This window comes from Malaya genurostris, chromosome 3 (genome assembly GCF_030247185.1).
Source record: "Malaya genurostris strain Urasoe2022 chromosome 3, Malgen_1.1, whole genome shotgun sequence".
NCBI classification, from domain to species: domain Eukaryota; kingdom Metazoa; phylum Arthropoda; class Insecta; order Diptera; family Culicidae; genus Malaya; species Malaya genurostris.
Genome location: NC_080572.1, coordinates 184,985,193 through 185,012,101, shown reverse-complemented (window position 1 = coordinate 185,012,101; position 26,909 = coordinate 184,985,193). Strand labels below are relative to the sequence as shown.

The 26,909-nt window shown below is 35.9% G+C and overlaps 1 protein-coding gene across 1 annotated transcript in view; it reads left to right on the top strand.

Annotated features, from left to right (window-relative positions):
- LOC131439217 (putative uncharacterized protein DDB_G0282133) overlaps positions 1–21,281 on the top strand; it is a 93,063-nt gene extending 71,782 nt beyond the window's left edge. The window contains exon 3 of the mRNA XM_058609975.1: positions 17,027–21,281. Coding sequence (XP_058465958.1) covers positions 17,027–21,086 — 4,060 coding nt within the window. The 3' untranslated portion in view covers positions 21,087–21,281. The remainder of the gene's footprint in view (positions 1–17,026) is intronic.
- Positions 21,282–26,909: the final 5,628 nt, after the last annotated feature.

Genomic DNA, 26,909 nt, shown 5'->3' with positions numbered 1-26,909 from the left:
CGGTGTATTCTTGCGTTAAATAAAATATTTGCTGTTTCGGTACGACGATTTTGTTACACTTTCTTTGTTCTGCACTGTATATCCCAATTTGGGGAAACTATCAATTACAATTGTGAAGTGGATATATAAACGGAATTGAAGGCGTTAGACAAAGTTAGTTGTGGGAAGGAATATGCTATCAGACTGATAGACAACATCAGAATTGGAATATCCCTTGGAATATCGGCTCAAGGAATTTCGCTCAATACACGAACCACAAGAAACAAAGCTGATTTCTGTAACATAACAGAAAGTTGAATGATTTTCCTACAAGAACAATTATTTTAAATGAATTCGAATTCTTCCATTTTTGTAGCATTTCAAGTTGGCTGGCAATTTGCAAACAATATTAAACTTAATTTCAAATTCAACAAAGTTGTTAAATGATCATTTGAATATTAAAAATTTGAATGCTAAAACCTTGTAAACGAGTATAGATTAATGTCTTGATTTTCTCCAAGCTCACAAAATGCACGTTGCTATTAGGTTTTGCTAGATGACATCACAAATGAATTCGTGATGAATAAAGTTCATGTTTGACATGTATGTTACTGGAGGTTTGTTAAAATTTTCAATAACAAGCAAAGTAAAAATATCTGCAAATTTAATGTAACGGAATCTCAATGCTGACTTAAACTTTCCTATCAGTTTTCTATACAGTGAAAACTTTAAAACAGATAAATTAATTTTTCTGTCTTTCAACTGTATTTTCCGTCATGACTAATTGAGATTTACGTACTATTCACATACCGCTATCACTCGGCTTACTAGTACGACTGTATGAATTTATTTATACCATTTACATGACCAGCAGATATGTGCTTCTGTAGCTCAGTGGATACACGGACGTTCTTTGTGATCAAATAATTCTTGGTTCAAATCCCAGTCGTTTCCAATCATTTTAGTTTTTCATTTTATTAATTTTGTAGCCATGCACATTATTTCTGATGGATGCCTTCTGTTACAGCTGCTTCAATGGAATTTTACAGGTTTCTTTCTAACTGTGCGTATCCAAATTATGAGCACGTAATCAAACCTCCGTTAGCTGTCAAATGATGTTCGTTCAGTTAATTTTGTAATGTTATGTCATGTTCGTGCAAAACCTAATTGTGATCGAAACATTTTCAAAGCAAAACCTCAAATGGAAAAGCAGCCCAAATTATGTGGTTCATTGATTTGGTTGGTTGACTGGAATGGGTGGTGGAGTTGCCATTTTTGTCTAACGTCGAATCAAACATCGAACAAACGTTCAATATTAAAGTTATCGGAAGCTTGGGAAATGAAAACCATTTATTATTCCAATGCATCGACGAAGAAATTTGCAAAAAATACTAAGATGTCGATCTAAATTTCTAAATCTCAATAGGGATCTAAACACTAAACGTTCCGAATGAAATTTTCGCTTTTATAATCAACATTCAGCTGGTTACTATTCAGTTTCATTCAATTTCATTTCATAGTCGAACGTGTTTCTCTAATGTTACAAACCTTCCTACAATTGATCTAACAGATAAAAATCACATTGGTATCATCTTCCAGTAACATTCAGAGTTTTTAAATAAAGGTGCTTAGTTCTAGTATTTTAAGCACCATGCCATTCCTTTTTTAAATAATTTCAATGGAGACGCATGGTTGATTGCCAATTTAAAACAATTTCAACCCGAGTTAATAGGAATTCTTCGTTTTTTTTGCATTTTCGCTCCAAATTATATTTACGAAACCGGAAGTGAGATCCCAACGAAGGGATAGGTCAAAAGCAATTTATTTGGCCGTTTTCCATTGAAAACGATGGTGTGGATTGTTCTGGTTTTGCACTTTTGAAATGCAATATTCTGACGGTGTTTAATTACCCTTTTCTGCTCGAAAGTGCAAAACCAGACCAGTGTTTTTTCAATGAAAAACGCCATAAGTGTCAAGCACATAATAAAGTTTTGAACAAAATGGCTGCAAGAATCTTCGTGAGAGTGATTGAATCAGGTTTTGTGCCGCATATCTTAGAAAGTCTACACAGTAAGTATATTAATTTAATTATCGTCGTAATTTCGAAACACCGTACCAGTAAGTGCCGGATTCTTTTTGTTAATTTTCGCCTCTTTCAGAATGCATGAAACTAAACAAGAAAACACCAACTATCGGTTGGTGCTTGAAACTTGGATGGAAAAATAAACAAAGAGAAGCCGTCATTTGTCAATGCGCGTTTAAAAAATTCACCACAAATTGTTTTATTAAATTTACATGGCTCAAAACTGATTGTGTTTTCAGATAATGAAAATGTAGATTACTAAACGAAATTGTTCAACTCTGTCAAGACGTTTGTGTAAGTCGGCGAAAATGAAAACTAGAAATTCAAAGTATAAAATTATAAAACATAACTTATATTGAATAAACTATATTCAGCTAATTATTTAGAACCTAATATGTAAACGATTTCAATTTTAAATTCATATGCACCTCATACGACATTTCATTCTTCATGAGAATTAGGTATAAATGTGTTAAAATTTAAGCTTCATCATCATTTCATATCCATCTGTCTGACAATCCGACTGTAAGTGTCAAGCTAATTGAATACTAAATTTGTCTGCTGTTTGGTGCGTGGAATTTAAGTGTATTAATAAAAGAATGGAATATGACTTGATTTGAATAAGATTTGAAGAGACTTACATTTACAATTGAAGTGTCGAATCAAATACGGCGAATTTAAGTGTAAAACACTTTGGTCCAACGTGTCGAAGTCTATCACACTGATAAAAGTATACACGACAGACTCTTGTAAAGTAAACTTTCAATTTGATGTTATTTTTCATATATTCCTAGTTTTTCAACATGTAGTTCATGTGTGAATTCACCCCGGGTCTGCGGTTCAACGCATAAGGCGCTGGTCTTACAAGCTAGTTGTCGTATGATCGAGTCTCGACTAGGAAGGATTCTTAGTGCCAGTAGGATCGTTGTACTAGCCATGCAATGATTCCGTACGCTAAGAATCGTCTACGAAGTCTGCACTGCTAAAAATCAACACTTTTCTTAAAAGTGTTTCTCTACATGAGTTTATTGTCTCTAGTCGCACTAAACAATCAAGCACGCTCGATTTGTTTTTCAAAAGTTTAACGCATAAATATAAAGTGTTTCGTCATATGACATATGCGAGTGTCATCTCATTTGAATCTTAAGTATGGACATGTTGATATCGAATGCTTTGAACATAATACTAAAGTGTGTAACTTTATGACTTAGATCAATGTCATAACATGTCAGTTTGAAGTGTGGCCGTACTGATGCTCATATGTTTTCGCAATAATCTTTATATTCTCCGACAATTGCGACAATACCATGTCCCAAACAAATGAATAAGCAGTATTGACCGGAATGGCTGCAAGAGTCTTCGTGCAACTGATGTTTTGTTTTGTTTACTTTCATTTTTATTAATCTAATAATCGAACAAAGTCAGAGATTATCGAATACCGCTTATTATTGGAAAAATAATGAAAATGTTCGTGATTGCATTAAAGTAATAGGAGAATAAGGTAAACTAGCTGGTTGTTGTATTTTTATTTTGATGACTCTTACGATGTGTTTGTTTTTTCAGACAATGGAATAGTCGATCGTCAAACAACATTATACTGTACGGCAAGGATTTTCGTAAAACAAGGTGGATCGTCAAACAACATCATACTGCACGACAAAAATTTGTGCCAGTTTTCAAAAACATAACTAAACTGTATAAATTTTTTTTTGTGGAATAAATCATATTTAACTTGTTATTTAGAGCCTAATTTTTTATTGATAACATTCCAACAACAAATCAATATGCAATCATTATAAAAATGTATTTTTCATCATACTTAAGTCAAAAATTAATGAAATCTAAAATTTTTATCAGTTTAACTTATTTTTTATGATAATTAAGTGTCAAGTGTCAAGCCAATTGAATCATAAGTGTAATACATTTTGAATATATCTGCGGTTTGATTGATGGAATTTATATGTCATATCTATAGGTTTTAATATGATTCCACTTATATAAGATTTGAAGCGATTTAAATCTGCATTTTAAGTGCCGAGCCAAAGGTGGCGAAATAAAGTGTAGAACACTTCAGCCCACCGTGTCGATTTTTATCAGTGTGTTGAAGCTGAAAGACCAAAAGGAATGTAATGCCAGGACTTTGCTTTGCATGTGTAAATTCACTTGAATGCTAGTTTTATCGTTTCTACATTCAGCTAAGATACGCTTTTCATTGAATGTAACATGTTTTTCAATTGATTGTGTTTAAGGAGTGTATCGAAAATAAGCTATCGACAAATTTTTCTTTCAAATTATGATAAAAAACGATTTTTATTCAAACTGAAAATTGATCCTTTTTTATACGACTTTAAACTTGAGCATAATTAAAACCGGATGAAACTTAAGTTATTTCTTCACGAATTTTCGAACTTTTGATTTCATGAAGTTGCGGACAAGTGTTGCATCGCATTTTTTGGACGCTTGAGCCCAAATTTTTTTAAGTTCCTTCATATTCCCAGCTGCCTTACCAGTCTTCTGGAAGACCCTCTTCACGATTGCCCAGTAACGTTCGATGGGTCGAAGCTGAGGGCAATTTGGTGGATTGATATTTTTCTCAACGAAATGTAAATCCAGCCAAAACAGTGGAGGTGTGCTATGCTTCTTATATAAAGGCAGCGATGTGTTCTGGAGACACTCATATCGATAGAATTCTGCATTTATAGTTCCAGTAGTGTAAAAAATGGTTGACTTCAAACCACAGCAACATATTGCTTGCCATACCAGTACCTTTCGACCGAATCTCTCCACTTGAATCGACCTGTCCGCATCGCTCACATCCTCCCCAACAACGACAGTTAAGCATTGTGGACCTGAAAGGATTTTTGAGTCCTCCTTTACATGAGTCCCATCGTCCATCAAATCGCATGCATCCGAGCACTGCAAAAGACGCGAATACAATTTCCGGGCCCGTGTTGCTGCTCGCTTCTTCTGTTCTACACTTTGTTTCGAGATTTTCTGCTTCTTGTAGGTCTTCAGGTGATTTCGCCTCTTGATATTCTGGATCATTCCGACACTCGTTCCTGCTTTTTTGGCCATATCACGTATTGACATTGACTAGATATACCACTTTCTGGACTAGTTTCGGGTTGAAAAACCCGGGTTTTCTGCCTCTTCCTGGTAGCTGATCCAACGAATAGTGTTCTTCAAACTTATTAATGATGGTTTTACCACTGGCATGATGAAATCCAAACCGCTTCGCCAATTTTCGCAAAGTAATACCCTGCTCACTTAGCCATGTGTCCAGAATCTTAATTTTCACTTCCTTTTCAATACGCAACTTTTTGAAAACGCAGAATTTCAACCGCACAAACGCAGAGCATGCTGTGATCTGAGCATGAAAAACCATCACAAATACATGCGTACAACACAAATGTATGTGGATAGCTTATTTTCGAAACACTCCTTAGCACATGTTCTACATGTATTTAACACATTTTCTCAAGTAGAAATTGGCATGCGGGGTATTTATTTGAAAAACACTTGATTTGAAAAATCGTGATTGAATTCATATCTATACGTAAAACAAAGAGACATTCATGTGAAATTCAGACGTCATAAGAATTTATTATCATTTTGAAGTGAATGCCAAACGAATGTATCATGAGTTCCATTCGAAAATCATTCGCTTAGTTTTGGTTACGTTTGGTTTTTACGGTTACGTTTTGGTGGTTGGTTAGTTTAAGGAGCAATTTACAATCTTTATAAAACAGCTTTTGTTAAGAAATACTTTTTCTCCGTTTTCTCCGCGGTCGTTGAGCGGAAATTCAAAAAAGAAATATCGCACCATTAACCCGAAAGTTACACATAATCCATACAGGTAAGTCATGATAATGAGGACCGACTGAATATAAACCTTGTACCGTATACCTTAAATCCTTTCAACGGAGGATCTGTTACAATAATGTCGAGACCAAAACGGAGGAGAAACTGATCAATTCAGTCAATTGATACAAATCCGCCGCATGGGTGTCAAAACATTTTTTTAAAGTACAGTTTAAGGATACTTTGCTTGCCTATGCATGATAAAATAACGTAATAATGTTAATAATAATAATGTTGGTTTTATTCATAACAAATAATGTTGGTTTTATTTGTTATTTCCAAATATTTTCTGGACTGCGTTTTCTGTTTGTAAGAGCTTAATAATTAATCTACGTAAAATGTCTAAGTTTGTTAATGTCGGCTATGCCATCTCAGAGAACAGTGAGTGTATTTTTTGTCGCACTCACAGACATTTTACGATCTCGACGATGATGTTTCAAATGGTAAATGGCACTCGGCCTTCTCGGTTCGAAAATCGGTAGCGACTGTCTAGAACCGAGAATCATTAGATCACAAAGTACGTATGTTAATCGACTGAGCCACAGGAGCACATATCTGCTTTACAGATAATTAGTGCATATCAATTCAAACAGTTAATTTTGCTGAATTTTTCAGTTAGGGATACGGTACCCTCATTTATCTCAGTTCCAGTTCCAGGCCCAGTTCATTACATCTCTCGAACTGGATTCGTTCGTATAACCCTTTCAAATTTGATTGACATTGTTAGCTTTCAAACTCGTCGAGCTGAGTAGAAAAGTATATAACACTATGTGTCAAAACGCTCGTATTTCTACCCCTGTTCAGAGGTAGGATTTGCCTCACCGTATCATTTTCACTACGACACAATTAAAAAAAATCCTGGTTTAATCCACCTAGTGATGTAATGATGTCTTTCTCATTAACATTACATTAGAAATCGATGCAAGTTCTGATGGAGTGCCGTTTGCATATCATTGTCGGTGTTATCAGATTTCTATGGAATGGGTGAAAATTTATTCCAAATTTATGAAATCTCGTGTTTCGTCACGCGTTGTTAACAGTAATGCGAATAGAAGAAAAAGAATACTCGAAAAGGAATAAGAATAATTCCTTTTCCTTAGTAGCACAGCCTTTGGTCATAGCCGGCGTTGTTATTGATCATTTAATGAAAAGTTAGGAGTGAGTGGGTATGTACAGTGAAAATGATTTCCTTCTCCCAAGCTTCATTTTCTTGGTTCATTGTACATTTCCATTCATTCGGTCAGTCACGAAGTACAACTACGAGCGATCTACTTCAGTTCAGCTCAGCTCAACTCAGGTCAGGTCACCTCTATTTCCAGAGTCTGAACTCGGAGACTGTCACAGTCGTAAAAAGTTTTCTCGGTCATCAAATAGCCAGGCTTACAAGTTTAAATAGTTATACAATCTGCTTTGAAAATTTCGTACTTATCAGTGTCGTGTTTATTTTTACATTATATTGCATCATTTAAAGAATATTTTGTTAAATTTTGCAAAATTGACCTAGATCGTATTAAAAACTTTTATCATTCCGCTGAATCAGTGTCTTCCTCCCCAGAATTAGTTACTCCCATACGAAACCGAACTTGATCTCGAAGCTTGTAGTATGATTTTTATGTTTCTACGTTTTTTATTTTTATTTTTAAATTTCATTTTCATATTTTTAATTTTTTCTTCGTATCGTAATTTTTATTGTTTTGTCTTCGTTTTTATAAATGGATAATACGACGACAAATTTATTTCATGATAGTACTTATAGGTACAGCAGTAGTGACAAACATACACTTAAGATTCTGCAGTGGAATGTGAGGGGTATTATTAATCTTTCTAAATTCAACGAAATCTTAATGGACCTTTAAAATTTTAAAACTTCTATAGATATTATAGTAATCGGAGAAACCTGGCTGAAGAATGATAATTGTTCCCTCTTCGAAATACCGCATTATAAATCATTCTTTTCTTGTAGAGAAAATTCCAGTGGAGGTTTAGCAATATATGTCAAACAAAATATCAAGCATAGACTAATAAAAAATTATACATTCGATGGATTTCATCATCTTAATATCGAATTATGTTTTAACGGACATTATTATGACATTCATGGTGTGTATCGTCCCCCTAGTTTTGACTTCAATGAATTTTCCGTCTATTTAGAAAGCTTGATGTGTTCTGTCCAACCGAAGCATACGTGTTTTATTGTAGGTGATATAAATGTTCCAATAAATCTCATCAATAACAACATTGTGACGAGATATATGGTTTTGCTAGAATCCTATGACTTTTCGTGTACAAATTGTTCTACAACCAGACCAATTATCGACAACATACTTGATCATATTCTATGCAAATTTGAGGACACTAACCGGATTCGTAACGACACAATATATAATGAGTTAAGTGACCACTCTCTAATCTTAACGATGAAAATGAAAATTAAAATGAAAGTCTCTCATTGTCCATGGATGAATTTGGGTTTATGGACACTGGTAAAAGTTAAACGTAATTATCTCCAGCGTGTTAAAGCAAACCCACAGGACCAAAACCTTAAACAAATGCTATTACATATATCTAGAAAGGTCGATATCATGAAAAGGAACAGCAAGAAAGCATATTATGAAAATCTTCTTACAAAAACACCTCATTCAAAATTCAGGAGAAATCCTTAAAATACATTCGGAATAACAAAAAAAAGTGAAAAGATCAATTTGATTCACAATGATAACAAAATTAATGTAAACTCTGAAGTTTGTGAGATATTCAAAAAATTTTTCTCCAATGTCGGCCAAGAATTAGCTAAAAATATTTGTATAAACCCAACTGTTTGTCCCACTGATGTTCCTCGTGTTCGTCTATATTCCTACGTCCGTCATCTTCTAGCGAAGTTTTTCTACTGATACAAAATTTGGATGCTAAATAGTAACCCTGTTATATTCGCTAGAATTCTCTCTCAATGTTTCAATGGAATTTTTCAGACTGTCTATTACCCTGACTGCCTCAAAGTGTCTAAAGTTATTCCTGTTTACAAGTCTAGTGATCGTTGTGATTGTAATAATTGTCGTCCTATATCGACTCTGTCTGTCTTCAACAAAATCTTTGAAAAACTATTGATTAATAGACTTCTCGAATTTTTAAACAAACATAGTGTCCTTTATAAATTTCAGTATGGCTTTAGACAAGGTTCTAGCACACATACTGCTATCATAGAATTAGTAGACAATATAATGAGCGAGATTGACCAAAAAAACATGATTGCTGCCTTATTTTTAGATCTCAAAAAAACCTTTGACTCTTTGGATCTCTAGTATCTCTTGGATCTTAGTATTCTCTTGGACAAACTTCAGTGCTACGGCATTAGGGGCATCGCGAACTCTATTATCAGTAGCTACTTGACAAATAGAAAACAATTCGTGTCCATCGAGAGCGACTGTAGCAATCTTGTTGCCATAAACATTGGAGTGCCACAGGGTAGCAATATAGGACCACTATTATTTCTTTTGTATATTAATGATATAGGTAACCTGCAAGTCACAGAGCTTATTTGCCGACGATACAGCTCTATTTTATCCTAACAATGACATTAATGCTATTATAAACTCAATGGAGAGCGATTTAAGTATTTTAGATCAATATTTTAGTGCAAATTTATTGTCCTTAAATCTTATAAAAACTAAATATATGATTTTCCGGTCCATAAAAAAATAATACCAAACCATCGTCATCCTAAATTGGGACATTATATTATGGAAAAACTGGACTGTTTCAAATATTTGGGTGTTTTTTTTTTACCCCGCGTTAACCTGGACCATCATATTAAATCTGTGGCATCCTACTGCGGTATTTTGTGGAGGGTCAAGCCATATGTTCCTAAGCGTGCACTTCTAAACTTTTATTTTGCTTACATCCATTCACAGCTCATTTATTTAGTATCGGTGTGGGGTCGCGCCGCTAGCTCTCATCTAAAAAAAATCAAACTCTACAAAACAGGTTCTCAATATTATCTTCAATAAACCCCTACTGTTTCAAGCTTATTGTTATACTCCGATAATACCCATAACATCTTATCTCTAGCATACTTATGTGATGTTCAAACATTACTGTTCGTTCATGATATCCTACACAACAACTCAACTCATCATAATTTACAGTTTCCAACTTTAACTCAGTCTCGAACTACACGTCGTAGTAACAACCTGCTTCGTGTTCGAGCAGTCACAAACATTGGTCAAAGAAGGATTCTTTTCGTTGGTCCAATAAAATATAACGCACTTCCACTTGACATACAAAGGACATCCAGCCGTGCCTTATTCGGGGCTAGACTGAAGTATCATTTTAAGCATAGAGTGAGCGAGATATTTAATTAATGTAATTCCATAATGTATTAAAGTATTCCTTGTTTTACAAAGTGTCAACAGTAATTCATTCTTGTGTAATTTTTTTAGTTAGCCTATATCATTGTGGATCCCTTAAAAGGAAATCAATTCCACTGGGATTCCGCAATATTTAATAATAATGTTTAATTGCACATCATGAAAATACAAACATCTCAGCGTTTCTCTTTTAATAGTATATGGCAGATTATTTTTTTTTGAGCTGAGATTAGTTTGCGTCCACTACCAGGGTACTTCACAAATTGAAGTTCTTTGGTATGGGGGAGTGTGGTGGACAAAACAAAATAATATAACATAAAAAAAATTCGTTTTTTTTTAATATTTAAAAATAAGGCGGTAACAGAGCATTCCCCAAAACCTTTTTTGAGAATCACTTTGCTCGGTGAAGACGATAACTCGGCGCAGAATTATCTGAAAACAAAAATGTTATTAAATTTACTTAAAGTACGAGTTATTTCTCCCCCCTCCGTCGTTCTCACATTTTTTTTTATTCAAAATCACTATTTATTAGAATATGAGTTAAAATTAAATTATTGAGTTTTAAATTGGGAGTTCAGCCACAAGTGGTGACTTTTCAGCCCTATCATATATGTGATTTGGTTATTTCCATGAGGACATTATTTGCTTCCGCAATTCTGAGATTTTTTGTGTAGGGAAAATTCTAAACCTACTTGTATTGTGTAATGGGGAAAAGAAACTTATATACTAACTTACTAACTAATACAGAGAGCAAATCGATTCAATTGAAGATTGCATCGATTTTTGTCGGAATTTGCTTATAATATTATGTGACATTACATCTAATGGTTCTATATTTGTGAGTCTGTGTTACTCATTTGTACTAAACCAGGGAGGACGCTTCAAAATCATTTTCAGAATTTTATTCTGAATCCCTTGAAGCGTTTTCTTCCTGGTGGAACAACAACTTGACCAAATTGGTACTGCATAAAGCATGGCTGGTCTGAAAATGTGTTTATAAATTAACAATTTGTTTCTTAGACAGAGCTTAGAATTTCTGTTTATAAGAGGATATAAACATTTAATATATTTATTACACTTTGCCTGGATTCCTTCAATGTGATCCTTGAAAGTGAGTTTTTTGTCATACGTTAAACCTAAGTATTTAGCTTGATCAGACCATGTCAATTCCAAGCCATTCAATTTAAGAATGTGATTATTGTTTGGTTTAAGAAAAGAAGCTCTTGGCTTATGAGGAAAGATAATTAATTGCGTTTTTGCTGCACTTGGTTTAATTTTCCATTTTGACAGATAATCACTGAAAATATTTAAACTTTTTTGTAGGCGACTGCAGATCACTCTTAGATTTCTACCTGTGGCTAACAGACTTGTGTCGTCACAGAATAGCGATTTCTGACAACCAACGGGTAGATTTGGAAGATCAGAAGTGAAAATATTATACAAGATTGGAGGTACGCTCGAACCCTGCGAAACACCGGCTCGTACGGGTAGCAATTCAGATTTACAATTCTGATAGCTGACCTGAAGAGTACGATCAGTTAAATAATTTTGATCAAATAAATAGGAAACTGGAAATCAGACATTTTTGCTATTAAACCTTTGTGCCAAACACTGTCGAATGCTTTCTCTATGTCTAGAAGAGCAACTCCAGTTGATAACCCAGAAGATTTATTTGCTTTTATCATGTTCGTTACTCTGACAAGTTGATGAGTAGTTGAATGTTCATGACGAAATCCAAACTGCTCTGGTAGAAAAATTGAATTCTCGTTTATATGAGACATCATTCTCAACAAGATAATTTTTTCAAAAAGTTTTCTGATAGAAGAAAGTAAGCTAATTGGTCGATAACTTGATGTTTCTGCTGGATTTTTATCAGGTTTGAGGATAGGAATTACTTTAGCGTTTTTCCATCTTTTTGGGAAGTAAGCTAATGAAAAACACTTGTTGAAAATTTTAACCAGGAGTCTCAAGGCAACATCGGGAAGATTTTTAATAAGAATATTAAAAATTCCATCATTACCAGGAGCCTTCATGTTTTTGAGTTTCCTAATAATTGATTTAATTTCGTCAAAATTCGTCTCAATAATGTAATCGTGTGATAACACTTGGGTTGAAATATGCTCATATTTCAGTGAGACTTCATTTTCAATAGGACTCACAACGTTCAAATTAAAATTGTGTACACTCTCGAACGGCTGAGCAAGTTTTTGAGCTTTTTCGCCATTTGTAAGAAGTATTTGATTTCCTTCCTTGAGAGCAGGAATTGGTTTCTGAGGTTTCTTAAGAACCTTAGAAAGTTTCCAGAAAGGTTTAGAATATGGTTTAATTTGTTCAACTTCATTAGCGAAATTTTCATTTCGCAAAAGAATAAATCTATGTTTAATTTCTTTTTGTAAATCCTTAACTATGTTTTTCATAGCAGGATCACGAATGAGCAGTTGAAGATTGTCATCGATGATAGGAGAATTCAATTTAGTTGGAGCTTTGGGAACTGAAAGATTTCTAGCGCAGAATTTTCTAAAATAGTTTCATGATCCACATGATTTTCAATGTGAGATCTGTAATCCAACCAATTAGCTCTATGACAGTTGAATATAGCACTAATTGGATTAATTATAGTTTCGTTGGAAAGTCTGAATGTTACAGGAAGATGATCTGAGTCAAAGTCAGCATGTGTAATCGGTTCACTACAAATGTGACTTTGATCCGTTAGAACCAGATCAATTGTAGACGGGTTTTTCACGGAAGAGAAACAAGTAGGATTACTGGGATGAAGAACTGTGAAGAAACCAGCTGAGAGTTGATTGTGAATTATTTTACCATTACAGTTATTTTGCCTACAATTCCACTGGACATGCTTAGCATTTAAGTCCCCTATTACGAAAAATTTCGATCGATATCTTGTAAGTTTTTGCAAATCGCCTTTAAAGAAATTTAATTGTTCGCCGGTGCATTGGAATGGCAAATATGCTCCAGCGATGAAATAAATTTCATGAATGGTTTCAACTTCGATTCCCAAGCTTTCAATAACTTTAGTATTGAAAGAAGGTAAAATTCGATGTTTAATTTGCCGTTGAACAAAAATGGCAACTCCACCATTCCAGTAAACCTGTCAAATCGATGAACCACGTAATGTGGATTACTTTTCAATTTGACATTTGGTTTAAGAAAAGTTTCTGTCACAGTGGCAATATGGATTTTGTGAACTTCGAGAAAATTATAAAATTCATCTTCACTCGATTTCAAAGATCGAGCATTCCAATTTAAAATATTCAAATAATTATTTAACATCACTGTTAAATTTTAAATTCATTATAATATCATTTGCAAATTTCCATCCGATTTGAAATGCTTCAAAAAGTGATGAAGTCGAATTCATTTGGATGATCATTTGAAAAAGTTGATCTTGTAGGTAGATCATTTTATTTTCAGTTATATCGCCTAAATCGACTTCATTTAAAGAAGCGAATGGCATTGAAGGAATATTTGAAGGTAGACTGCCATTAGAAGAAGATGATTTGGCCGGTCTACCTATTAATAAATTGTTTTCATTAGAAGATGAACTGCAAGGCGGTCCTGTGTTTTGATTATTTACATTAGAAGAAATAGGTGGTAGATTTCTACCTAATATACCAGCATAACTGACATTAGAAGAAGATGATGACGAGGTCGATCTACCTGTCAATAAATTGTTTTCGTTAGAAGACGAATTGGCAGGCGTATCTGTTTTTTGTTTTAAATTCGAAGAAATAGGTGCCTTAGAAGAATTAGGCGTGGCATTTTAACGGTTTTTTGATTTTCAGGTATGTTCTGTAAATTTAAGGTCGTTGATTTGACTTGTTGTCTAAGCGAACGAGCGTTTAATTTTTTTTCCCTGACAGGACATTTCAAATAATTGGATTTATGATTTCCATTGCAATTTGAACATGAAAATTTACCAGTGGTTTCATTCATTGGACAAACGTCTTTCGAATGCGATTTACCACAATTCAAACACCGTATATCCATATGACAATTTTTGGTTCCATGACCGAAGCCTTGGCAACGACGACATTGCGTTAAGTTTGCAATAAGATTATGCCGTTTATAATGTTCCCAATGAATTTTAATGTGGGAAATGAAACGTACATTTTCTAAAGTTTTCAAATTGTTTACATCACTTCGATTGAAGTGTATTAGGTAAAGTTCATGGGAAATTCCAGAGCGTGGTTTAGAAGTACCATTCGCTCTTTTTTTCATAAGTATTACTTGGGAAGGGGTAAAACTAAGCAATTCTTTTAGTTCATTTTTAATTTCATCAATACTTTGATCTGATTATATATGATCATATGAATAAAATTTATGAAGTTTCTCGGACAGATATCGAATAAGACGTTCGTAATCTTCCAATCCATCAACCAAGACTCGACATTCTCCTCTTCGTCCGATTTGAAATGAGACTTTTACTTCCGGGAGAAAAGTAGAAAGCTCAATACGGAATGCTTTGAAGTCGGAAATCATCACCGTCACTGGTGGCATAGATTGATGTTTCTTCCCAGAACGACAAGCGTCTATTTTGGGAATTTTTGAAAAATTTTCTTCTATGTCGCTACAATCGGATTCAGGAAGAATCTCGTAAATATTGTTAGACGGCATAGGATCAGCGGAAGGGAAATCCGTCCGTTGTCTTTTATTTTTACATTCAGATTCTATAAGATCGTGAATGTTATTAGAAATATGTTGAATAACGGATTGTGATTTATTCAGTATTGAATTATTTTTAGCCTTAGGCTTGTTGCCTTTCCGGTTAGACGCAGGCATTTTTGAAACGAATGGAATTTTGAATTTTGAAGTTTGAATAATAGTTCTTTGAATAGCTAGCCTTAAAAAAGGCTGATTAATTTCTTAGTCACTCTAATATCACTCTTTGAATAACCTTGAGAAAGGCTGACTAATTGTTAGTCTTTAAAAAGACTGTTAGTGATTCAGGTAGCCTTGAAAAAGACTGAAGCCTTGAATCAATGAAACTCTAGGTAGCCAGAAAAAAATTCCAGGAGCCAAGAGCTATATGCGTGCGGTGCGAACGACTGTTCAACACCGACTCCTCACATCTTTATCACCTTTCTGTGACTTATCTGTAGCGATTAGTATTAACAGTTTCTCCAGGTTTTTTGAAGCTCATGATACACCACACCTTTCTGAACTTACCAAACATAGAGCATTGCCCTTTTGCCAAATCGATCTGGTTTTGCAGTCGATGTTGACGTTTTTCCCGAATTGACCCATGAGTTTTTCCGTTTATATAAATCTATTTTCTATCGCCAGTAACTATTCGATGCAAAACTGATTTTTTTTTCGTTTTATAAAAAAAAATCAATTCGGTTTTCAGTTTGTATTGCATTTAACTAATGTAGCACCCATTTTCACTTTTGGACTTTTCCAGTGGCTTTTAAATAGTCAAAAATTGCCATTCGTTCCTGATTTTTTCAAGTCTTCTACGTTCTTCATTGTTCATATCAAAATCATTATCTCTGAACCGCTTCAACTATCTTTAGCATATTGCTTCTGATAGAGCATGATCAGCACATATCTCAATAAGCATTCGATGCGGATCTGTAACACTTTTCTTCGCATGAAAACAAAAAAATAATGATTTCTGTAAATCATCACATCCTGGTTCAAAATTCAAAATTTGTAACACGATAAAAATATGCTGTTGTTGTTCAAAAAAAGAACATTGAGTGTGACATATTTAATATACATCAATATTAAATATGTCAAACCCAATGTTCTATATCGACACATTTGTATCTCAAAACTCACTTCGTGCTGGTATACTTGGTAGTGGGGATAACATTACTGGATTTCCCAGATACACGAAATTTAAAGTTCCGAGAGGATCCGGTGAAAAAGAACAAAACTTTGTTTTGCAGAGTGAATTTAAGTTTTTAAATTTAAAAGTAGTATATTCTTAACACAAAAATTTTGCGAAAAACTCAATCGTTTTCATATCTAAACAATTTTTGAAAAAGCACTTTTTCTCAACATGTCGATTTTTCTTATGCTAGTACGCGTACTGTAGAGATGGTATACGTGCTGGAGAGACCCGAGGTACGAGTCGTCGGATTCAGGAAAAAAATAAATTTTTTTTTGGGTTCAGGTCGGGTGACGATTTTTTTAAATTTTGAACGGGTATAGGTCGGGTTCGGATTTCAAAATTTGGTCGGGTATTCGAACCCAAACCGAAAAATGAAGCTGACAGGTTCGGGTACAGAACAAATTGGCACAGATAGTCGAGTACTCGATTAATAATAAAAAGCTCCCGTACCCGATTTTTTTCCCGAACCTAACTCGTACCCGAATAAAATTAAAAATGCCTACCCGTCCCTAACACGAGTCTGTCGGGAAAATTCTGAAACCCGAAACCGGGTCGTAGAGTCGAAAATAAATATCTTTTATCCATACCCGGCCCAAACCTGAGAAAAATTTTTCTTGCACACCCGATGAAAAATTAAAATCATATTCCGTAATCGAAAACAGTCGGGTATTCTGGTTCGAATACCCGACCAAAGCGTTGAACCCGAACCCGACAATCTCTAACATGAGTGTCGATTGTGATCGTGATCTATTTCGAAGTACAAACCTTATGCCTTATTGTTACGGTGCTTTCCCATCATACTGGTACAAAGATTTGCTATGAATTGTACGTTTTAAAGATTCAAAGCCATTTGTCATCAACTACTTTTTTTACTCCCCACAGCACCGACGAAGATGCTCGCCAGGCAATGATCATGACAGGAGGTAAGATAAAGGAAGTTCAAATCACGTTGCTTCTCTCGTCCCGTGCCGAAATGCAAAAAGTAATCGAGGAAGCACGCCGGACGACGTTGTCGTTTATGCAGCTGTCAGCGCAAAGCGCTGCGTCCACACAACAAACGCCTGTTGTGGCAAAAGTTCCCGTTTCGACAACAACGGTGTCGCAGCAACCGCAACCTCCGGTGATTAGTCTGTCTGGGTTTTTAGCGCAAAACTTAAATACTCAAAAATCGCAGATTATGCAGGCACAGTCAATCTACTCAGAGATTCCAGGTTTGGGATTTTTAACTTCCAGTGCCAGCATGTTTCAGCCAAATGCTCCAGCTGCTGGACTATTCTCCGCTTTGAATGCGCAATCATATAACAGTGCTGATCCGAATTCTGCATTTGCACAACTATCCGAACAGTTGAAAAAGGCAACGGAAGCTGAAAAGAAGGCTGCAGCGAAAAGTTTGCCCATCGCTAGCGGTAATACAGGTAGTTTGAAGAAACCATCTAGTGAAAAGAATAGCAGCTACCGTAGTAGATCTTCTTCCCGTGAACGGGATAGGCGTCGATCATCAAGGGATCGCTCTCGGTCGAGAAGTCGTGATCGGAGTAGACGTCGCAGTGGAAGAGATCGTAGTCGCAGTAGAAGTCGAGATCGGCGTAGTCGAAGTCGTAGCCGTGATCGTCGAGATAGGAGACGTAGATCTAGATCGCGGGATAGACGTGATCGATCGAGAGATCTAAGCCGTGAGAAAGATTCTAAAGCGGATAAAACTTCGAAACCAAAGGTCTCCCGGTTTAGTGATCGCGTTGATTCGAAGTCTCTAACAACGGCAGCTGTTAGTCCATGGGACACACCAATTCAACAATCTTTGCTGAACCCCACTAACAGTAATTTGATGAAGCCAGTCAATCCTACGGTACTTACTCCTCCTATCATTATGCAAGCAGCAACAATAGCTGCGTCATCTACTATTCCGCCTGCCACTCGTTACGAGCAGCCTCAGAGTAGTTCAAACAACGTTTATCCTGCAGTGAATTATGGTTCCTTCCAGGCCTCAAAGCCCATTAGTAGTGAGCATCTCAGTAAGTTGCAGGAGTTGCATGCCAGACGTGATCCAAGAGTTTTTCAAGGTCAGTCAGGTCAGATTTCTGTTGGAAACAATAGGGATGATAATGGTCTGGCAAGAAATCAGAATCAATATACGTTTGGCTATTCAACACAGAAAGATATGAACGCCTCACGTATTTTTTCGTCCTCCACTAACAACAGATCGTCCGAGGATAGGTTTAACGAGAAACAAATCAGTTTGTCGGAAGATGAAGGCAGATCGGGTTCCGGTGAAATGGACGGACAGTCTGTAAAAATTGCCAACATGGACACATCTACCGGCTATGGTGAGATTCGACGGTTCTTTGGTGGACAAGCGATTTCGAGCAATGGAATAAAAATGATAAACGATCGAAATGGAAAGCGGACGGGAGTAGCATTCGTGAGGTTCCTTAGAAAGGATGGAAAACGGTTTGCTCTTTCACGAAATGGAATGACGTTAAAACGATCGCTAGTGAATATTGATCCGATAACGGATAAGGAGTTCGATGATGCTGTTGACTCATATCGCCCGAATTATGAGGATACTAGAAATAACTGGATGGAGATAAGTGAACAGAACAAAGACAATGACAAATCAGATGTGATCGAGATCGAAGATGACTCAAATGAACGGAAAAATAAATTTGGATCATTGGTCGTTTGGAATCTACCGAATATGACAACTGAGCTGGATTTAATGCGAATATTCTCTGATTTTACTGTAGTGGAAGTGCTAATCATTAAAAACTATAAAAATCCGAAGCAGGTTGATGGGTATGTAAAGTTTCATCGACTGGAAGATGCCCGAAAAGCGGTTGAGTGTGTTCATAAGCATTATATTAGAAACAAGCGGGTGTTTATGAAATTGTGCACTGATATAGAGTACGATGCAGCAAAGAATGAGTATGATGATCCAGAGGATGCTGATGAACACACGGAGCCACCGAATGTAGACTTGGATGATTCGGTACAAGAAATAATCGATAATTCTAATGATCTCAAAGTCGATGTAAATCATGATAATGAAAAAATGGATTTAGTTGACGATGACAAGGATCAAGTTGAAGGCAAGAAGAATGAGCAACCAATCCAAGCTCTATTTAGTGAGGATCCTCCATTAGATCAGCAGGTCGATCCCAGCAACCGACGCATGACTCTTTCTGATTCGGAAGAGGATAATCAGTGGCAAGGCTTCCTATCACGGGATCCTCGAAATGTTTTCAATTCAAATTTTAATCAATTACCTCAATCCTTTCTAAACCAGCAAACTCAATCCCAACCACCGCAAATGCCACATTATCAATATTCAGTACAGTCGCAACAGCAATCTGCAACACAACAGCAGCAAATATTTCAGCAACAGGAACCACATCCATTGCGACAGCAAACATCCGATCAACAACAAAATCAACCATCACAAATGCAGCAATCGGGCGATTGGCAGAACCGTGGATCAGATGCTGCATCAAAAAGCAACATTGGCGGATTTGGAGGTGAATTCATCCGCGATCCACGACGCAGACAGAATATTGCTAATCAACATGATAATGAGAACCAGAACCAGAATCAGGGCGTTTTCAAAAATGACAACAGCGTAGACAATAGTGAAATCGACAAATATAGTTACGGGCAGTCACAATCTCGTTTCGGTTCTCAGCCATCGTCATTCATGGAATCGGGAGCCAACGAACGGTATGACCAACCGCCGCCAAATGTTGATCAAAGACGTAGCGATGAAGGTGTTGAAAAAACTACATTTATTTTGATTAGCAACCTTGAGTATGCAGTGCAAGAATCGACCATAAGAGAGTTCTTTGATCATGAAGGTTTCAATCCGAAGAACGTACAAATCATTCGCACGCCAAACGGACGATCAACCGGTGAGTGTTTGATAGAATTCGATACTCCACAAGAAGCCGACGAAACTACAGTAAAAAGTGGTACACTGATTGGTAAACGAAGAGGGTTTATAAAACATTTGGATCAACAGCAAGTAGTAGATGTGATGCAAAAGATTAACCGTATGAATGGAGGTCGGGGAAAGAATATGAATAGAAGTGGGAATAATTTCGGTAGAAATTACAACAACTTTGGTGCTGGCAATAATTTTGGTAGGAACGACAACTTCGGGGATAGTAATTTTGGCAGGAGAGATTTTGCAAATGATAATTTCGATGGTAACGATGGTTCTAGATCTGAAAATAATTCTGCCACTGGGTTTAACGACAACAACTTCTCGGAAAATGTGTTCGAAGACCAGAGAAAAGGTAATTTTGGGTATCGGCAAAATAACTACCAACAAGATCCTGTTGCATCGGATACCACCACGAACAACGGAGAGTACAGTAATGATCAACAGAATAAAACGGATTCCGAATTTGCAGATGATCACAATGAGCAAATAGGATCTGATTCGCAAAATAACGAAGAAGCGAAACAGAACGACGCTGTTGATCTCACAGAAGCTTCACAAGATACGCAATTTTTTGAAGAAACATCTCGCATTGAACAGATGGGTGCGAAACCTGACACACTCAGTTCACAATCCGACTGCCAAACACAGCCACAAGACCAACCAATTCATTTTACTGAAACAGAATCTAATAGTCAAGCGTCGGACGATCCTCCACTGACCAGGCCTTACCAATCACAGGATCCTTCTATGGTAAACGGTAACATTATTGCACTCGCTAATATACCGTTCCGCGCTCGGAATGATGAAATAGCACAACATTTTAAGGAGTACAACATAACCCTGAACGACGTCAAGCGGAAGTACATGCGAGATGGACGAGCTACTGGCGAAGCAATGGTGCGGTTTAAGAGTTCCGACGATGCCCAGCAAGCCATGCAGTCACATCTACAGCGACGGATAGGTGGCCGGTACATACGAATGACTATTCTGAACGGATTCAATCAGTAAGCTGTATGGAACACTACAATTTAGAATTGTCCGAAGTTAATTTATTAATTTCACGCGAATCAGAATAAGTTTAGGTTATTTCATGATATTCTTAGCCAACCGATTATGAGTGATAAGTTGTGACACACGTTTGAATGAGTGCTTTTTAATTCAATGAATTAAAACTGTAAATAGTTTATACGAAAAGAAATACACCCTACTGATGTATTTAGACATGTGCAATATATTATTGAAAGAAAATATCTTTGCAAGAAACCCTCTACAGGTAAGTTTATAAACATATATTATTGATTTCAATTTCAAGAACAGAATCTGTTGCGAAATGTCGTTGTCGGGCGACACTACTCGTTTTTTATGACAGGCGGTTACGTATAAGCAAATACATCATATTAACAAGAGAAATTAAAATAAACAAAGAGAAACCGTAGCAGCAGTGTTTTAAAAAATCACCGACAATTCAATTGATATACTTACTGTGTAATATTTTTTAAGACATGTGATAGAAAACTTAATTCAATAGGTCTCACGAAGATTCTTGCAGTCATTTTGTAAACTTTTTTATCATATGCTTGACACTGTGACCAGTGGCGTCTCGTGACAAAATTTATGGATTGTGCAATTCTAATGTGGTATGATATCAGATGTAACAGTTCGTTGTAAGTAATACTAACAGTTCGGCTGAAAAGTTCGTATCGTTTAATAGAAACACACATTTTTTTGCCAAAATTCGTTTTTATTATTCAACATAATTGCCATCAGAGGCGATACAGCGATTATAGCGATCTTCCAACTTTTCGATACCATTTTTGTAGTACGATTTGTCCTTTGCCTCAAAATAGGCCTCAGTTTCAGCGATTACCTCTTCATTGCTTCTAAATTTTTTACCAGCGAGCATTCTCTTGAGGTCTGAGAACAGGAAAAAGTCACTGGGGGCCAAATCTGGAGAATACGGTGGATGAGGGAGCAATTCGAAACCCAATTCGTTCAATTTCAGCATGGTTTTCATCGACTTGTGACACGGTGCATTGTCTTGATAAAACAAAACTTTTTTCTTCTTCAAATGAGGCCGTTTTTTGAAATTTCGTCCTTCAAACGCTCTAATAACGCTATATAATAGTCACTGTTGATGGTTTTTCCCTTCTCAAGGTAGTCGATGAAAATTATACCATTCGAATCCCAAAATACAGATGCCATAACCTTACCGGCCGATTGTTGAGTCTTTCCACGCTTTGGGTTCGGTTCATCGCGTGCAGTCCACTCAGCTGACTGTCGATTGGAGTGATGGAGCCATGTTTCGTCCATTGTTATATATCGACGAAAAAATCGGTTTTATTTCGATATAACAGCTCCAAACACTGCTCAGAATCATCAATTCGTTGTTGTTTTTGATCGATTGTGAGCTCACGCGGCACCCATTTTGCACAAAGCTTTCTCATATCCAAATATTCGTGAATAATATGTCCAACACGTTCCTTTGATATCTTTAGGGTGTCAGCTATCTCGATCAACTTCACTTTACGGTCATTGAAAATCATTTTGTGAATTTTTTTCACGTTTTCATCGGTAACAGCCTCTTTTGGACGTCCACTGCGTTCATCGTCTTCGGTGCTCATATGACCAATACGAAATTTTGCAAACCACTTACGAATTGTTGCTTCGCCCGGTGCAGAGTCTGGATAACACTCATCAAGCCATTTTTTGGTATCGGCGGCACTTTTTTTCATCAAAAAGTAGTGTTTCATCAACACACGAAATTCCTTTTTTTCCATTTTTTTCACAATAACAAAAGTAGCTTCACTCAAAATGCAATATCTCACAAACTAATAATCAGACAGCTGTCAACTTTATACACGTATCTTTTGAAGGTTGGTACTAACTGAAAATGGTATGGATTTAATTCTAGTGGCGCCCTCTCATAGAAATGATACGAACTTTTCAGCCGATCTGTTATAGATTCAGGAATGGATATTTGCTTGTGCCTTTCAATACAATGAAATAACGATATACTATTGAATGGAAATATTTTCATTAAACTCATTTCAAATCATCGATACTATAGAGAAATTCGGTGCTCTGCACGTCGAGCAAATCTGTCAATAACTTCATCAATAAAACCCCTTCGACGTTGCAACTGAGACAGCAAGTTGTTTTCAACTGCCATAAGCATAAGCAATGAAGCCTCTCCTAGCAATGGGCATACAAGTTCTCACAGAGCAAAACGTGACAAAGAACAGCATATCGCAGAGCTAAGCTTAGTAATACCTTCACTTCTTGAATCTGTGCTGTAACTCATTGCACGGAAAAATTACTAACAAGAAATACTTGAAATTTTGAGTTGGATGTATATGAGATGTGTGAAAATACAGGCAATTTCGGTGCTCAAGACAAAGAGCTCGAGTTCAAAGCGCCACGTGTTAGCTACAGCAATGCGATTTGAAAAGATGTTTGGCTGTCATTGACCAGCAAGCTCAAGTAGCTCAGGGTGAATTTGTGCTGTGGCCAAATCACTAATTTTTTTCGTATTCGGAAGCTAAAATCTAAACAAAAAATTGAGATGGGGATGCAATTAGTTCCTTCAATTTGTCCGATTGTGCAGTGCACGAGGTGCACATGAGGACGAAACGCCTCTGAGTGTGACAATTGTTAAGGAATATAAAGGTTATTGAGAAAACCAATTGTGACATTTATCTCTGTCATAAAGTTACACGCTTTAGTCTCATGTTCAAAGCATCCTATATCAACAAGTATGCATTTAAGATGAAAATCTGATGACATTTGATTGTGCCATATGACGATACACTTTACTTTCATGCGTTAAAATTTTTTTTTTGAATTTTAAAAAAGTGTTGATTTTCAGCAGTGTAGTGCTCACAGATTTAGGATGGCAAAATATTTACTTTAGTTTGTCCTCTTTTTTATAAATATAAAAAATAGGTATAGAATTCGCTCAAACTTTAGACAAATTTTTATATACCAATCGATTCAGCTCGACGAACTGAGCAAATGTCCGTGTGTGTATGTGTGCGGGTCTGTATGTGTGTTGTCAACTAAGAGGTCGAGGTCTCAGAGATGGAGAGTCACCCTGAACGCTATTGAATGGTATTGAGATCGGATGTTTACTTTTTGAGTTTTGACAGTATCTGTCACACTTGACCTTGAAAACAAAATACGTTCCCAGACTTAGATTTCGCACGGTAATAGCTACCCAACAAGACATAGATTGTTAAAATCCGTCCATTTTTAACGGAGATATCGACATTTTTGTGTAAGCGACTTTTCGACTTATTCCAATAGTAGGAGTTTAAAGCGCTATATGACAAAGCTGTAGCTGTTTGGTAGCTACATGAAACACGATTTTTTATACTGTTACATACAATTATTTCTAAAAACCAAAGAGACTGTGTGCAGCATCCTTTTTCATGACATTTAGCCTCGGACCGATTTAAGCACGGTTCGTTTTTGGCAACATGATTATTCGAATATGACACATGTAAATCAGATGATGGAAGCGTTTTCGAGTTGAAAACAATTCCATAATTATATTGATTTAAACTACTAACAGTAATGAATGCTGGAAGAACATAACACCCATATACCATTCGAATCAGTTCGTCGAGATCAGCAAATGCGTGTGTGGAAAATAATTCCACTCAATTTTCTCGGAGATGACTCAACCATTTTCAACAAACTCAGATTCATACGAAAAGTCGTATGCTCCCAAACAAAGTTCCTGAATTACGTCTGGATCCTACTTCTGGTTCCTGAGCTAGAGGATGATATGTCAAATGATATTAAAATAGTGTAACTGATTTTTTTCATCTATGGCTGAACCGAAATGAATTCTAAGAACCATGTAAGATTCAAATGAAAGGTATTGAGATTCTTTGAAACATCTTGCGTTTTAGTCAGATCCAACTTCCGGTTCAGGGGATGCAAGGAAATTAGTATAAAAATGTCTATTTCACATATATTAATCAGGTTTATCAGGTTTGCAGATTTTAATAGTCGATAACCAAATAAAATTATTTCAGTTTTAGCGATTCAGTTTTCGATTCGGATTTAATCCGCACTACGATTTCTCAAAGATGTCTATACTGATTTTTAAACATTTTGAAACAAATGTTAGCTATATGTATAGCTACTCAGGTGAATTTATCTGACTTCGGCTACATCGATTTTCGAATTCCGGCTCCGGTACCGAATCATTTCTCAAAGCTCAATCATTTTACTCAAAAAGGCAAAATCGAATTTCGTAAACAAAAATTCAAATTAAAGGATGAATATAATATTAATGAATTTTATCCGAATCTGAATTCCGATTCTGGAATTAAAGGATGATGAGCTTTTAAAAATCAAACCGATATAGAATATTGCAATCCCAAAAAGTTTCAAAGCTGAACTCAAAACTATTGCAAATTATTCGTCATAATTATTTATGGCCATACGAATCGTTTTGGGTTATGCTGGTTCCTGAATACCGACTCTGGAAGTACCGTAAATAACCGTAAACTCTAAAGTGGAACTTACTTCGACATCTCATGGAATGTTCAATCGATTGTCACACGTTAAGATTCAAATTCGGTTTGCAGTTTCGACATTACAGGGTAATGAGTGATTAAAATCACAAATTGGCGCCTAAAACGATAATCATTAAAATAATGTCATGAGAACTAAAACACCGAAGAATATTCATGCAAAAAACTCATGTGGATTGGTAAAAGAAGGTATCATCTCACTGCTAGGTGGATAAAGCACGTTTTTGAATATAAGTGTATACGAGTTATCATATAATATAATAAATATAATTATATCTAACATTGTTTAAAATGCGAAATACGCTAAACTGTGAACAGTACGGTCGGGCAACAGCGACTTTTTCATTTCATCCCGATCAGAAGAGAATATCAAACGAAGACCATATTATGTCATTCTTTTGAGAATAGATAAATAGTTTTATTTGGTATTGGTTATGCTGAATTAAGAGCTAAAATATCAAAACTGAATACCAAAAACATACACCATTCGTACCAGATTCATAATAAGTTGAGCTATTTAAGATACCAAAACAATACCACAAGAATATTAGTTTATACCCAATTTGTTTCTTGATGTCTATTTGTACTCAATTTTGATTACTACGATTTAGTCGTGCTGATCTAAAAATAGAATCACATACTTAATGTATTTATAGCCAACATTTGGGCGTATAAAATTTGCCATAAAAAATAATTCAGAGGGAGAGCTTAATTGCATACTTGAAGTTTTGGTTTTTCTATGAAAATTCAACGCTTGGTTACTACACGGTACACTGCAGTATTTTCGAGTGTTTTGACAGATTTCTGGAATCGACAGATAAACGAAGTTTTTTTTTGTGCTGATTTCTTAATTATTACCTTATAATCTCCATTGATATAAAAGTAGTAGAACTCCCCATTTTTAGTGAACTTACTACTGCTCTTCCCCATGATAACCCTTATGACCACCTCTGAGTAGTGTGAAAAGTATCTGTGCTCTTTAAAAAGTATCGATTCCCACCTTTGGTACATGTACCAAACCTGGTAACGATTAGTTTGGTTGTTTCGTAGTTATGCTGAAACTTGCATACACTCGCGTTCATAAGCAGATAAAGATTATTTAGTTCTTTGAATTTCGTGGCAAAATAGAACCAGACCTTTTGAAATCATTCAAAAAAGTTTGCTTTGCATTCAAATTAACAATAGCAATACTATCTAGCAAGACCTTGAAATTCTTTCCGCTCTCTTATTGTACAAAAAATGGGAGATGGAAATTGATTTTCGAGACCCCCTTCTCCTAGTCTGAATT